Genomic DNA, 15,066 nt, shown 5'->3' with positions numbered 1-15,066 from the left:
TCGTCGCCCGACAACATTATTACAAGTTTGCAATCCTGCGTCGATCGCCAAGAAAAAATTGCCTATTTCCAACGAAATGGCGACCGTACACCATACGGAGCTAGGGCGGATATCCACGGCCTGCTGAAATCCAAGTTACGTAACGCCGCAGCGAAGGAGGGAGGAAACCTCGGTAATCCGTGGCAATAGTAATCAATTCCAGGACCCACAAGCTCTCTGCCGGGAGAGCAACAAGGGCGGAGGGTCCAAAGCAAGACCAGGAGATTGACGCGCATCAAGGGCAGAAGTCGAGATTGCGACAGGAAGGACAGGGTGTCCGCCAGCGGCATAGGGTTGCCAGGTCACGCGCCCCTAGGCTCAGCAATCACAAGCCAAGGCCAACAAGGTCATACCGGGAAACTTACAGCCCCGGAGAAGACAAATCTACGACGCAAGATCGCTGAGCACCCCCAGCAGATCGCCGACGCATCGCCTACACCGCCAAAGGAGGGGAACGAGACGCGGCACGAGCAAAGCAGAGAAAGCGACGCCTCCTAGGGAGGGCTGAAAGAAGAAGGGAACGTAGAAGAACCTGTGGGGAGTTATTTTGGGGTCTGAAAGTCACCCTGGGTAAAGGAAGTGCACGACCCCGCTTGCGTGTTGAGTTACGGTGCCCGCGCACTGGCGTGCGACTTGCGAGCGGTTCTGTCGCGCTGGCTCCTCGTGACTATATACCGGGGGCACCTTGCGCTCTTCGTGATTTTCCAGAGAGCCAACCTGAAGAACACGCGAAGAAAATAACTGAAGAGCGCCGAAACTAGTTGCAGATTCCAAACGGGGAAAGAAAGCTAGCCACCCGCCGCAACCCGGAGATCCTCTATGCGGATCACCAAGCCATTGTAGGACTCAGCAACAGATTCCTCCCAACGATGTAATTTGTGACCTCAGTTTCTATCTGGGAGATAGCTCGAGTTGTAATAGAGCCCCGACTATGTTCTGACCACCAAGACTGTGTTTTACTTGGGCTTCACTGTACCCGTACACGTGCGTGTGCCGTGTCATGTTGGCCTCAACGTGTAACTGAATCAGCTGCTGTTCGCTCGGTATAAGGACATCTTTACTTGCTGAAAATCTTTCTGTCAAGTCATCTATTTTCATCGTGCTTTCATCAGACAAACAAAGTCTTTCTGTCAAGTCATCTATCTTTATCGAGCTATCTATCCACTCTGTGAAACGAGTTCTTTCCCTCTTCCTGTCTGTCTGTCTGCCTCTATCAAACTAAGCTATATGCTGGTACAGTGTGCCAACCCTTGTGAGCTGGTTGTCTACAGGAGAATTTACACACTGTACCAGCAAGTAGCGTGTAGTTTGATAGAATCTGACAGGCAGGGAAGAGGGAAAGAACTCGTTTCACACAGTGGATAGATACCTCGATAAAAAGTGATGACGTGACAAAAAGACTTTGTTTGTCTAATGGAAGCGGATGAAGAGCTCGAAACAAGTAGTTAGCTAGGCGGCTGGAAGCAGTCTGTCGCTTTGAGGAACGAGATAGATCGTTTGCTAAAAACAGAACGTAGTTTGAGACACACAGGTAGTTTGACGTGACACTCTGACAGAAGTAGATGGACAGTTTGACAGATTAACAGTTTCCTGGGAATACGTAGAACTGGGTAGTGTACTGTCCTGATTACACTAACAGGTGTGTTCTACCGTCTAAGGTGGCAACTTCTTCGCTTCCTGCGTGTGTTACTAACAGGACCTGACTACGTCAGGAGGTTGTAGTAGTGGCAACGGGGAGCAATGTCGACACTGATCTCTTGATTTCTCCCTTCTTCCGGCGCTTCCGCGCTCTCCTATGTGTTTCTTGTCGGTGTTTTCTTTTTGCTTTATGCGGGAGCACTGCTGGCGGATGCACCCAAATACGCGTCGCTCCTCGAAGGGTCTCCTCTGACAGCGACTCACCCAGGCAGGCCTGTGCGCAGTTGGTTAGCTCAAGGAATCAGCAGTGAAGTGGAGTGTTCCAGTCTGTTAATGATGGTCGGTCGTCCCAGTGAGCGGATCCATAAAATGCTTCGAGGACAGTCTTACATCTGGAATAGCAGAAGGTAGGGAGCAAGATTGGAGGATAGCGTGATCGGTCTCCGTCTCATATCTTCAGGGAGACGCGACACCACCTACGGATGAAAGTCTCTTCCTCCACCCCAGCAACTTGAGAGCCGGCCTACAACGCCGCTGGCAGAGCTTTGAGGGCGAACAGTCCGTCTTCTTGCCTACGGACAATCCAGCGACTTTCTGTTCAGAAAGAAAACCCCGTGTCCATTTGCTCGGTGTGAGTAGCGTGCCAAGGGTGCACTTTCCTCGGTGGGTTGCTAAACCGGACGGCAGAGAGAGGTGCTTCGGTAAGATCTTTTCATTCTCCCACCAGACCTTGTGTTTCACCACCGGAGCAGGGCGGGCCTGGTGTCGTGTGTGTCTGCTTCCAAAATGAAGCACTGCTTGGCGAAGGGCCTGGGAGCGTTATGCCTTTTGCTTCCGCTGTGCTTCCTACCTGTTGCTGCCGCTCACGAGGCAGTAGGACGAGACAGCCTCCGGGCGAAGGCTGGGGGAGGCCTGATTAGTCAGGGTTCAGAAAGAAAAGAAGTGGTCCGTGCGGCTGCTGAGAGACAACAGCTCGATGCGGGAGAGGAAGAAGTGACAGATGAGAGATACTTCGAGAGTTCGCAGGCGGTGGAGAGTAAATCTGCGGCTCATTGGAGATTACCGTCTTCGAGTTTGTTCAGCAAACTTTTACTGAAAATGTCAAAGACCCTACAGCTGCATATGATTGCTGCGGTGATTTTCGTGCTGTGGCGAACTGGAGGAGTCCCGTCGAGGTGTCTAGAATATATGGGAATCGGAGAAGCTCGCCGTGTGTCAACGCCAGAGTCTTCCTACAGCTCAGTGGGGAACGAGGGCTGCGAGCGCCTTTTTGGACGGGCGTTCGGAAGTGACGATCAAGAACCTGCGATTCGGGTGGGACACACTATGCCGTCATTGACAGGTGATATCTCAGCCCAGATGCTAACTCCTGTCGTGCCAGGCGCTCCTATCGCCAGGGACTCCGCGGCACCAGTCTCGCACGGGCCGAACCAATCAGGAGTGGTGGGCGCCGGGGCAGGCGATGACACTGCAGCAACCGGTGCACCCGATGAGAATCAAATAGATGATACCACGCCCTCTGTTGAATTTCAGGGTGACAAAGTGATAATAGGTAAGACCTGGACAACCTCAGACGGCACAGAGAAGCGGGGATCCACGCCAGCCATTAAATTCTCTTTCGAAGGCAAGAAGTATAGGATTCGCCCCACTGAGGAGACCAGGAACCTTCTAGAGCGGGAAGGAGTTCTAGGTCGTGTGCGCGCAATTTTATCGAAGGCACCCGAGACAACGAGCGGAAAGAAATCATTTGCATGGGGGAAGGGAGAGAAAGAAACAGTGCAGGTTTTCAGTGGGGACGTGTACGAAAAGGGCGACGACACCGTTATAGCTACGTGGGAAGTCTACTTACCGAACGGCGCCTTCGGTATTAAAACCGGTACAAATAAGCTTGAGGGCGAGAAAACACAGGAGTACTTCAATCTCGCTGCTGCGCTGGCAGAAGCTGTCCATATCATGAAAACGGGAGAGAGGTTGGCCGAGTAGGATCCGAAGGTTTTCACGACAGGAGGCGTCCCCCTATGTAAATTGTGCTGAAAGATGTGATTTGTTTGTGAAACAGCTTGAAGACCGGACCGGGTTAGTGTAGATGTATCTGTTCGTGCAGTCGTGTTGTTCGATGAGAGTGAACGCGCTTTCTTGCGAAATGGGATGTCTAGCCGGGAAGTTATCGTCCAAAAAAGCGCCTGTGTCCGCAGCTAGAGTTTTTCTCTCTTCCCTTCGGAGTTCGGCAGTTACTGCCGACCTTGCCCCTTCTCCGCTGTTATTGTGTCCGGCGTTTTCTCAGTGAGGAACGCTGCAGGAAAGCCCGGTGGCCTGTTGAACTTCTACGGAGTTTTTTTACTGCGGCAGCCGGTAACGAGCATGCGCGATGACCTGCAAAGTTTGTGAGCACGGAACCTGAGGAGTTACCTGTCAATACCGTACCACGCAAAGAAGAGAATCTTTCACGAAGATACGTAGTTCGACTAATGTACGTCGGTGCTAGCATAAGGGGCCGGAGAGGTATGTGCGGGAGACACTGCCAGGGGCTAGGTGATGTACTGAGCACAGCCGACACTTACATACCTGGTTATACGGGTATATCTAAAAATTCAACTCGGCACCGAGATGATGGCTACCCAGCATATCAACCTTTTGTACAGACGGGCGTACATGTAGCAACGGAGTCCGGAGCAATAGGGTCGTATATATACTGCAATCTGTTATATAAGGTGGCGTGTATTCGGGAGTCCTTGTGTGCCAGAGAGTGACCCGCCGGCGTTATCAAAATTTCTGTGCACTCACGTATCAGTTCAACAATTCCCTGCGTGCTTGTGCCTCCTCGAGTGCTTTTTCTGTGTGTTTGGCGGACCACAGTTTTTCTTTCAGGGCTGGGGGCTCCTTGGATAGTCAAGCATGTCTTTCTGCTTATTCGTCTTCCGCAGTGAAAGCTTAGACGTTTCAGAGATCATCGGTATTCGCAATTCGAGTTTGAGAAGCGTGTGTAACCATTGGCCTTTTTATCGCATATGCGGTCAGGCAGTTGGTGAAAGACACGCAGTCGCAGAACTATAGCCTTCTATAGTAGTCATCATCTCAAATATGAGGGAGCATTGATAGCAAAAGCTTTCAGTTACGTACGTCGCTGCAATACCTGAAACGAAGGACCCTTCTTGAAGCAAACTCGGAAGTCAGTACGTGTAGCAGAAGAGCTCACACGTGGTAACAAAGGTTTATCGGAAGAATTCATTTCCTTCCGACCTGATCTTCGCCGCAGTCTTCTTTGTTGATAACTCTTGTCGGCTGACTGGGTGTAGCCACACAGCAGTGTTTTCCTCAACACGAAGCCGGTAGCGATGCTACCCTCTTCTTCTTTCACTGTGGTAGAGGGCTGCTGGTCCACAGCAAGTTTGCCTTCTCTTCTCTGTACGTAACTGTTTCAGTGAGGGTGTACTTCCATTAGAGAAAAGCCACTCTTCTCTGTTTTTTGGATAAAAAGACGTTTGACTGTGACGACGGTAGTGGGGAGAACATACAGAGAAATAAACGTATCACCAGCAATGCGAAGTGACTGTCACGCGAAACTTTTTCTCCGGGGTGGGGACAGAACAGAGCTCTGCACATTGGAAACAAGCACCTTGGCCACGCTCCTATCCAGTTTGTGATACTTTGCTTCCTTGCTATACAGATTTATGGCACTTTCTGCGACTTTTTTTGCTGCCCTCTTTGTTGTCTTTAGCCCCAGGTTCCTTCTGCGTTTTGCTCCGTAACATTCTTTGTTTCTCCTCTTCTGTTCTCTTTGGGGTGGGATAACTGCCGTGTGGCAACAGCAGGAGAGAATCAGAAGAAAAATGCGTACAAGCCTCTACAGCGGAAGTACGCTCTCTGGGTAAGACGAACCAGAATGAGAGTAGACAGGCATTTTTCTACATATTCTCGTATGGACCCGACAAAGGAGGTTGGGGCATCCAACGGAAAAGAGAAGAAAACAACAAGAGGGCTCAAGCGTATTCTCCGTGAATGCAGCGGGCGGAGCACATTCAATGGAATAACTGAATAAAGAGACCTTCGTACTAATACGGGTACTGTTGCCGACATGGACTGATGATCGTGGTTTTTTTTTTGAGGTTCCCTGTAGAGGTACATGACTATTTGCCATTGATCAACTCTAGCCACCCCTACCAAGTGACAGCTGTCGGTTACTCCGCTGACACGGTCGTCTATTGTGCTCGCGTTATATTTTTTGACAGACACACAGGGAAGGTAACGGCAGTCACAACGCGGCACCGGAAAAAGGTGGGGTAGTGAGGACTGTTCTTCAGACCTGAGAGTAAGTTGTGCGAGTGACGTCATTCTCTCCTTTCCTCCTAAATCCATGGGCGGCAAAGAGTTAGTGTGGAGAGCGACTCGTGCGTGGTCAATTCGTTTGTAGTTTCCGGCTACAAGTTTTTATGGGAGCAGTACCGGAACAGGGAGAGAGACGCCGGAGTAGCGCCTTTTACTAGTGTTGGAAAACTTTGGGGGGACTGAACCGGTGTCGTCTTCGGTCGGCGTCCACGGGTCACTACTCTGGAAGAAGTACAGTGAAACGTGTAGTTGGCTGCGCAATTCGGCGACACCCAACTATCCTTTTTTGAGGAAAGTGAGCTGAGGAGCAGCTCTAGTTAGTAATAGTCATGCACCAACAGCCCTCAGTGAGAGGTTTGTGCTTGCTAACACAAAAGTAATTTAAAAGAAAGTATCAACAGTCGTCCCGAGCTTACAGAAACATGAGAGACAAGGACAGAGGAGGAAGAGTCTCTCCGAGGCCTCCCCGGCAAGGATTGCCGAGTTCTTGCCCTCGGCCGCGCACACGCGTGGCTTTTGGGAGTGGTTCTGTCGCGCTGGCTCCTCGTAACTATATACCGGGGGCACCTTGCGCTCTTCGTGATTTCCCAGGGAGCCAACCTCAAGAACACGCGAAGGATATAACTAGAGAGCGCCGAAACTAGTTACACATTCCAAACGCGGAAAAGAAAGCTACCCGCCGGACGCAACCCGGAGATCCTCTGCGCGGATCATCAAGCCATTGAAGAACTCTGCAACAGATTCCTCCCAACGTGGTACTCTGTGACCCTAGTTTTTCACTGGGGGATAGCCATCCTGTAGAAGTCTTAGGAAGGTGGTTAAAGATAGGAGAAAGTTCGGAGAAAGGCCAGCGCCCGCGCGACACCAGGGGAGCTACCCCAGACGAGGGAGAGTTGTCATCGTTTGTCAAGAGAAAGGGGAGGGGGGTGGAGACTGGGCGCGCTGAACGTACACTCCACCGAGCGAGACGTCGTCGGGTTGCTTACCTTTTGCGTTGCTGACTACAGGGCGGTTTTCACTTTGCTGAATCCTCTTGTTTTGAAGACGTTGCGGCGTTGCGAATGCTAAATGCAGATAAACAGTGGAGGCGGACAAAATGGCCCCGCGGAAGCGGGTGCCGGGAATAAAGAAACGGGGGCCATCGATGATGTTGCCCGTGGTGATAGTTTGCATCTGGGGTTGAGCAATGGTAAAGGAGAGGGTCCCGCGAGGTTTCCTTTTTCTGCAGAGGGCAAAGACAAGGGTGAGGAAGAACAACAAGGTCTTTTGATGTACAGCGGGAGAAGAGGCAGGAGCGTACTGAGTAGAAGCAGTTCTCCGGGTCGGCACCACTTACGGCGACGGCTCGGTTCTCATCTGCTGGCAAGTCTGAGTAAAGCCCTCGCCGTGTCTTTTGGAATCTTCGCGGTGTCATTCACGTTAGCTCACCTCCTCAGGTGTCTGCAGGAGGCATCATCATCACTCCACAGCATAGGCAGTCGTCACCGAGCGCCTTCTTCCGGGGGTTTGGGCACAGCGCGCACGGCCAATAGGTCTTCGTCGTCATCCCGCCGGCTTGCAGGAGTGAATTCCGAGGTAGTACCCCTCCAGTTTTATCAACAACTGGGTCCTCCTCCTCTCTACCGGGAATTTTCAGATGGTGACTCCGAGCCCCTGCCAGCTGAGGCCGTTGCCTGGGAGCCCCCCCCGTCATATCATGAGGCCGCGCAGGTCTTAAGAGGACCGCCCCCGCCATACTCCGAACAGTGCCGTGTATTTCTTTCCAGTACTACCTCCCTTCCTCCTACCAGTGATCCTGAGGAAGACACAGAGCTGTACACTTCCGCGGGGCGTGGTGGATCTGCTCTTGCAGGCAGGGTCAGCATCGTGGGGAATCCCTTTCTTCACCCTTTCAAAATACTGATCACCTTCCTTACAATCGGCGCTGTGGCCTGGCTTCTTCATGATTTGGGAAGCCGTACGGCGAAGAGCTCTGCAGGAGTGCCCAGTCAGAACTCGACTGCCCCAGACAGTCTCCATAACGCCTCTGCGGCCAATCAGTCTTTCCCGCAGACAATCGCAACCAACACCTCTGCGGCGACCCCGCTTAGTCCGAACAACGTGTCCGTGACGCTTTCGCACCTACTTCAGAGCAACTTCACCGATGGAAGGCGCGCGCCCTCAGGCTCACACTCGGGAGAGCAATCTTTCATTGGCCTTGGACTTGCGATCGCCGCTGCTGTCGTAGTTCTCGGGATTATTTTGACGCGCCACTCGCGGAGAGCGGCATGACGGTCCCTCACACGTCAACGGTAACCACATCGAGGATCAGAAACTCGCTGCCTGTGCAGACGAAAAGGGTGGGAGCTGATTCTCTCCTCTGCTACGTGGGGGGATGCCAGCCTTGAACACGCGCGGAAATTTTGGCTGTACCATTTCTACCATTTCATTCGCGTAACAGCGGAAGGGTTCAAGAAGCGTCCTGTTGCTAGCAGTGATAGGAACACGCCATGTCTGGGAGATCTAGGACTGACCAAACGGAGCACTACGCACAGCGTTCCGCGTACCGCTGATGCTGGTGCTACTGCTGAGTTTAAACCGCAGCGGAGCCTCTTCTTCTCTTCTTAGTTACTTTTCTCAGCTTGCGGTTCCGGATCTGCCTATCTTTATCAAGCTCAGGAAAACCCGCGGTGGACTTCAGTAGAGAAAGGAAGTAGAGTTTCGTGTTGCTTTTTTCTTGAGGAGAGGGAGTTTGACGGCCTTTGATGCTTTACCAGAATCGGAGACTGTAAGTTGGTCCGGCGGATACTGTAGTGAAGAAGAAGCTCATGGGCTAGATCGCATCTGCTGTACCCAAGAGATGGAACCCAACTCCACAGTGGCCGACAAGTTCTCAACTCGCTTCCAATGTGGTATGTGCAGGTGAAAGGAACAAGACCTTCTCCCAGCGTAGGTAATTCGAGTCGTACACAAGTGACTCTTCCTCCGCATGGAGGAGAGAACTTTCATGGGACTCTGTCCATCGTTTTCCTGTGAGTTCCCTAGCGTCTGCTTTTCCGAGAGACAGAGAGAGAGAGATCCCGTGACGTACTCTTCTCATTGGCCCCTGTTGCTACGAGTTCTCAAGGCTTACACGTTACCGAAACAGATCACGAAGGAATCCCTGTCCCCGGTTCTCTTCTGTCTCTCTTCTTCCCGTCCTCCCCTGTCTTCTTGTACTGCTGTTATAGACATGGTAATATGAAGCGAAGACGAGAAATACGTCATCAAGCCTGATACTAAGGCGACCATTGAAGGAGAAGAGAATGGAGGGTCGGTCAGAGACAGCAGACGAGAAGGCTTTTTTTTTTTCCCATGTGAAGTACCCCGTTCACTGTTATGGCTCTTGCTTTCTTTTCAGTGCTTGTCACTTCACACATTTGGGTGGAGGGCGGGTGATTCTTTGGTCGTGCCGCATCTGCGCAGGATCCATTTAAGACGCATCAAGGTCTATACATGAATATACGGGTCTGTACAGAAGGACGAAGGATAGTCCCACTTGGTGATTTTGTCATGAATAAAAGGGGGTTATGGCGTGGATGCTAGAGCGCTTCTTTCCAAAATTTAAGTGTGTGGTCCAAGTGAGTTTATCGCCATTTTTGCATTTCTCTTAGACGGAGAAGTACGTTTAGGAATCTCTGACGAACGGTGCTGAAGCAGTTTTTGGACTGTCTTACACGGTTGAGAAAACCCTCGTCGATGGCGACCCTTGAGGGACGCAGTTGGGGACGTCTTACTTTCCATCCTAGTTGACAGGGTGTTATCGTCCTCGTCTTCGTGCCTGTGCGGTCGTTTCTTTTCCGTGTATTCCCCGTGCTCCTCCCACGTTTTGCTCTAAGAATATGATTCCCCCTTTCTTCCATCAAACAGGTCGGATGTGAGTGTGTGCTACATCCGTCGTATTATTTGCTCCCGTCGGCTTTGTTTCCTTGTGCCGTGACTCTTCTCCGAAACAGTAGTACTAGTCACTATTACACCTTCGTCTTCATCAGGGGACGAGCTTCCACCGGTGAAGCGAAGTAACCGGTCCCTTCCTTGATGTACATTCTTTTCTTTTTTCGTCATCTTCGTTACTCGGTTTGCCCTACGACAGGAACAGGAGGCTGCGTGGAAAAGTAAATGTGGTGTCAAGTCATGACCAGCAAACCAAGCGCCGCTATCAACCCCGGCGTCATCACGGTTGTCGGTCAGGAGGATGGAGGTAACACAGTGCGCGTAGTTGCTTCGGGACGAAAGCGGGTTCTACAGGCCTCCTGTAAATCCCGCTTTCGTGTCCTTTTTCGTAACATTTTCGAGTTCAGCGCGGTATCAGTCTTCTGTCCGTGGCCGCCGTCTAGATGTAGTGCCACCGTACCAGCAACGAGTTTGATTCATGGTAGTTAACTCTGTCTCTTCACGCTTTTATGAGGACACGAAAAGCGAAACAGATTTTCTATGAGTGGTGAGGTGGAGAAAGAGAGGCTGAAGAGAAGATTGTCCTACCAGACCAAGAAGGGGGCCGAAGTCGATATGTTTTTCTCTGTGTCGTCTTGCTACTTTTTGCTTTCGAAGCGACCACCGTATCAGTCTTTAGTGAGGTCCGAAACATTCAGGTGTACGCACAGCTTATTTACGTTGGGTAAACCGTCCGCTACAGCACTCATCCCTGCGTTGCTATCTGATGTCAAGTGCCCTGCGTACGCAAGGAGGCAGAAAGCCCTCTCCGGAATAGCAGTGGTAGAACTCTCGTGGCCAAACAGCCCGGAGCGTGTTCACAATGAGAAAAAAGAGTAACAAACAAAGAAAGCTGATATGGAGAGTTTACGCTATTCATGAGAGCAAAAGGACACCCACAAGACGAACAGGGGACCCGGTTGCCCCGAGAGGGGTGCCAGACATCCGGGACACGTAGGAATATCAGTGTTGGTTGCCGGGAGTGTTGCTATACTCAGAATATTTTCAGATCTTTCTCGACAACTTTTATATTTTTTTTGGCTCTGCTTGTGCGAGTCAGCTCGGATCCATATATTCTAGCAGCGGCGGATAGCTCGCAGAAGGACAAAAGCGCCCTCTTCAGGGAAGGGTTATGCAGTGAACGCAACGGCAGTACATAAGACGGCTGGAGGTGGATGTGGACAGGGTAATTTTGAGGCGTGTACATGAATTGATAGACAGGGTGTGTAGAGAATACTTTTGCTGTCATCGTGGGTAGAAATATGAGTCATTACCGAAGGAGTAGCGAATCGTCTGTCGGTATCAAACGTGTTTAGTCGTTATCCGGTGGTTCTTTCGAGAATACTTCCCCGGGCATGGGTTGGAAAGTGCCCTGCAGAGTTGACGGCGATTAGGACCTGAGCGGACGCCTGCAAGCATTAAGATCTACCACCGCCAGGACTCCAGGTCCCCAAGCCCTCCCCCTCACCCTGGAGAAACAGGTTTTTTTCCCTAGTCGAGTATAAAGATGACGAGCAGAAGAAACTGATGCGAGATATTAGCATTGTCTGCCGAAAGGCAAGCAGCTTCTGTTCCCCTGGCAAGCAGCTTCTGTTCCCCTCTCCTTCCTTTCTCAATTCTTTGTGTGACGGAGCCAGTTGAGAAATCCGGGCTCCAACACTGGGCGGTCTCCTGAAGACTTATCTGTTACTCATCGTCACTACAGTATGATCAGTTCAACTAGCAGGCAAAGGGCGGGGTGCGCCCTGGCCTCGAGATGCACTGAGGACAGAAGCTTGGTCTTCGCATTCTATGCCGCCAATGGTTCTTTGGGCAGGGCGGCGCCTTGGCCTGATTCTCTTCTCTACCCCCTCTCCGTCAAAGAGGGAGAACTTAGAACGTAAAGGGTATCAGGTTTCGCTTCCAGTTATAAGGAGTAAAAACGCCAGTCTGGCATACAAGGCACACTCTTAGGAACATACAGACTTTGATTCTCCTTGCGAGGAAAACTACGTCGGAAACAAAAAATTAGGAGAAACGTTTAGTAGGTTCCTAGAAGTGAAGGAAGACTTCTAATACAAAACAAAGGAAAACAGACAGGAGGGAGCCTCTCTAGTTTCTCTTAAATTTCTGTTCTTAACGGCAGGTACAGGACAGAGAAAGGGGAAACTGAAGGAAACGTTCTGTCCTCTTTCTCCATTTTGTCTATTTTCCGACTCCTTTCTTCACGGGTTTTCCCCACTATCTTCTTTCCGAGTACTCTTCTCTCGGTTCAGATCCGATGAAGCGTAGATGTTCACTACTCCCCAGAAACCTTCTTTCCTGTCTGCTCGCCCGAGACCACGGTGAGAACGTCGTCAGCGAAGCGGGAATCCTCAGCGGAATTCCGGGTGCTACGTCGTGACCATAAATCCCTGTACAGTAGTCCATCACCTCTGTGTACGCCACATCCGAACACTCGCATTCAAGCTGTCCATTTGGACGCATAGTGGTGCGATACGTCAGGAAGTAACAGTACCTGTGCATGTTAGTGGGTCCGCCCAAGTGTGTTCACATTTTTACGAATGTGTAAGCGCTCGCGTATGTAGATCCTACCCCCGCTGTATACCAGGCAGGTCTCCGCTCCGGTCTGCTCGTCGGAACTAGCTTCGAGGTAGACGGTGGCCTGGTTACCAGTCATCAGAAGAGCCATTGGTACTTCCAGTAGACCGGATTTGTGACCACCGGGAGACCACTACTTTCGCGCTGCGGAGCCTCCCGCAGGTGCCTTCACCGCTAGCAGCAGCTAAGTTCATCGCTTCTGAAAACAGCTGTACAAACTGTTGACATTGCTCTCGGGCACTGAGTCAGGAAACCCACCAAGGGACCGAAACAGGTGACACCAATCTAGCCTTTCTTTCCCCATCGGTGCTTAATAGCGCTTCACTGAAGACTCTTTTCAAGCCCGCGCACAAGGTCACCTCAGTTTCGTACTTGCCAAGGTCTCCCTCTCTGTACAGGTATATCTGAGATATATCAGGTAATCCATCTATCTATCTATTTGACTCTGTATGCATGCTCCACAGTCTCCTTGTCCTACCTCGTCCGGGTCGGTCATGGATACGTTCAGGCCATCTCAAAATCCACCGTACGGTCTTTGTTTTGGCTGGACCTTCAGTGCACACATAGACGTGCCGTGTCACGTTGATTCTGAGGTGTGCGCAGATCCGCCGGTGCTGGTTCCCCATAGAAATATTCACAGTCCAGTAAATACCGTCTGCCTGTCTACATTCATGCCATGTGTGTAGACATTTCCATATGCGCAAGTATTCCACGTGCCTGCTCGCTCCCGTGTACACACGTATGACTCCGTATGCGAATATCACGACGTATCTTCGTAGAGACGAATCATCGGAGACGTATCCGTATCTTGTGTCAGTCGAACTAACGCTAGGTGCTCCTAGTCTTCGTTAACCTACTGAAGTATGCGGATGCTGTATCAAAATATGTCCCTCTGTGCCAGTCATGCCCCCCAGAGGCACTACTCATCATAGCCGTTCGATATGATGAAACTCTGCCTTGGTCAACGCCGACCTCCCTGAAATTGTCGAGACATTTAGTTCTCCAACATCAATAAAATCATCATTTGAACCCTCGGAAAAAAAAATTGTCCCGCTGTCGTCAGCGTCGTTTACGTCGGGACACGGGGGGGTTCCTGCAGACTCATCTGCACGTACACGTATGCATATGCATCCCCGCACCCATACGTAATACGTAACCTTCACCATTTAATCATATGCCCAGTTCAACATTGATTTCACTGCGACAATCTTTCAGGCATCCCAGGAAAATAATTCTCCCTGTCGCGGTTCAGCTGTTTACCTCCCGCGGCCTGGGAGTAAGAAGTGTGAAGATGTGTCTGAAGAAGGCGACACTACCAACTCCGGACTTACTCTACAAAAGCCTGTCGTAACACACTTCATGGGTCACATTTTCTTTCCTGACTGAGAATAATCTTCAAGGCACCTGCACCCCCAGCCATGTACGGCTTTCACATGTCTTACGGCTGCAGACATGTAGCCAATGAGATTGCTCCCGCACAATGACCTCTCAGTATAGATGCCCAGTTATCGAAAAGAATGCGCGGCAACCTCCAGTCCTTTCGTTCCCTTTGCGAGTTGTCCGGTCATATATATGTTTTCCGTATGACCCTATAAGGACAAGCTCGTGTTAACGGACCTGTTTGCCGAGGAGACGAGGCAAGAAACCAGGACCTGCTTGCAGCTGGACCCCAGCAGCACCATGAGGCTGCTTACTACCGACCCCGCCATCTCCAAGCGCGCTGTTCTCATCATCGCTTTCACCGTCTTCCTTTCCAGCTGCTGTCCTCAGGTAACCGACAAAATGGTTAAGCCTCGCCGACAAGACAGACGCCGCCGCAGGAATTATCATGGCACCTGCAAGGAGTCTGGATGAGTTCCCATTCGATCTGGCTAATAAACCCCTACTAGACATTCTCCCTCGGGGTAACGTTGTTGATGACCGCTGTTGCGTCAGCAGAAACCTACTTTTCCACGTCTCGGTCCTTTCTTGTGTATTTCCGCCATGGTGACGGTCCTCGGCAATGAAAACCTTCAAGCCTTCCTCCCCAGTCAAATTCCTGCGGATCTGAATGCCGCCGTGCGCGTCTTTGCCATTAAACACATCGCTGGATCGCAGCGCCAGACCACCTTCCGCTGACACACAAACAGTAACTGGACCATGCCAGATTACAAAGCAACTCATAGCCGCAAAGACGGCGACGGAAGTTGTCCATCATCATTAGCACCACCCTCAGCGTGCCACATGAACACGGAGCTACTTCGCCGACCTATAACAACGGGTCCAGCGGAGACAAAATTCGAAGAATTTCTCCGTGTGCTCAAGGTGTCCCACAACCGCCTTGCTCGAGTCGTGCCACCAAGACGGAAAAACTATTGGGGACAGCGGAAAGGAAAAACTATTGGCGACAGTGGAAAGAACCTTCACACTACGAACTCAGAGTCCCTTCTTCAAGGCAAGGATCATTAAACCAGGCACCAGTTAGACACCGGTGAGAGCCGCTGCCTGGCAGTTCCGGGGGGGCGGGTGGGAGAGAAGACGAGGCACCTCTGT

The 15,066-nt window shown here is 51.2% G+C and overlaps 3 protein-coding genes across 3 annotated transcripts; 2 read left to right on the top strand and 1 right to left on the bottom strand.

Moving 5' to 3' along the window:
- The first annotated feature begins 2,254 nt into the window (after positions 1-2,254).
- Positions 2,255-4,134, top strand: CSUI_003195 (uncharacterized protein). Its single transcript, XM_068063393.1, has one exon. The coding sequence runs from the start codon at positions 2,464-2,466 to the stop codon at positions 3,658-3,660; it is 1,197 nt and encodes a 398-aa protein (XP_067924633.1). The 5' UTR covers positions 2,255-2,463; the 3' UTR covers positions 3,661-4,134.
- Positions 4,135-6,970: 2,836 nt separating this feature from the next.
- CSUI_003194 (uncharacterized protein) lies at positions 6,971-10,108 on the top strand. Its single transcript, XM_068063392.1, has 2 exons — positions 6,971-8,770; positions 8,905-10,108. Exon 1 carries the CDS (start codon positions 7,072-7,074, stop codon positions 8,272-8,274), a length of 1,203 nt encoding a protein of 400 aa, XP_067924632.1. The 5' UTR covers positions 6,971-7,071; the 3' UTR covers positions 8,275-8,770; positions 8,905-10,108.
- Positions 10,109-13,565: 3,457 nt separating this feature from the next.
- On the bottom strand, positions 13,566-15,066 carry CSUI_003193 (uncharacterized protein). The gene has a single exon (XM_068063391.1). The coding sequence runs from the start codon at positions 14,695-14,697 to the stop codon at positions 14,143-14,145; it is 555 nt and encodes a 184-aa protein (XP_067924631.1). The 5' UTR covers positions 14,698-15,066; the 3' UTR covers positions 13,566-14,142.

Source organism: Cystoisospora suis (genome assembly GCF_002600585.1).
Source record: "Cystoisospora suis strain Wien I chromosome Unknown contig_1397, whole genome shotgun sequence".
Taxonomy (NCBI): Eukaryota; Apicomplexa; class Conoidasida; order Eucoccidiorida; family Sarcocystidae; genus Cystoisospora; species Cystoisospora suis.
The sequence above is the reverse complement of the archived record's forward strand: the minus strand, read 5'-3'. Positions and strand labels throughout refer to the sequence as shown.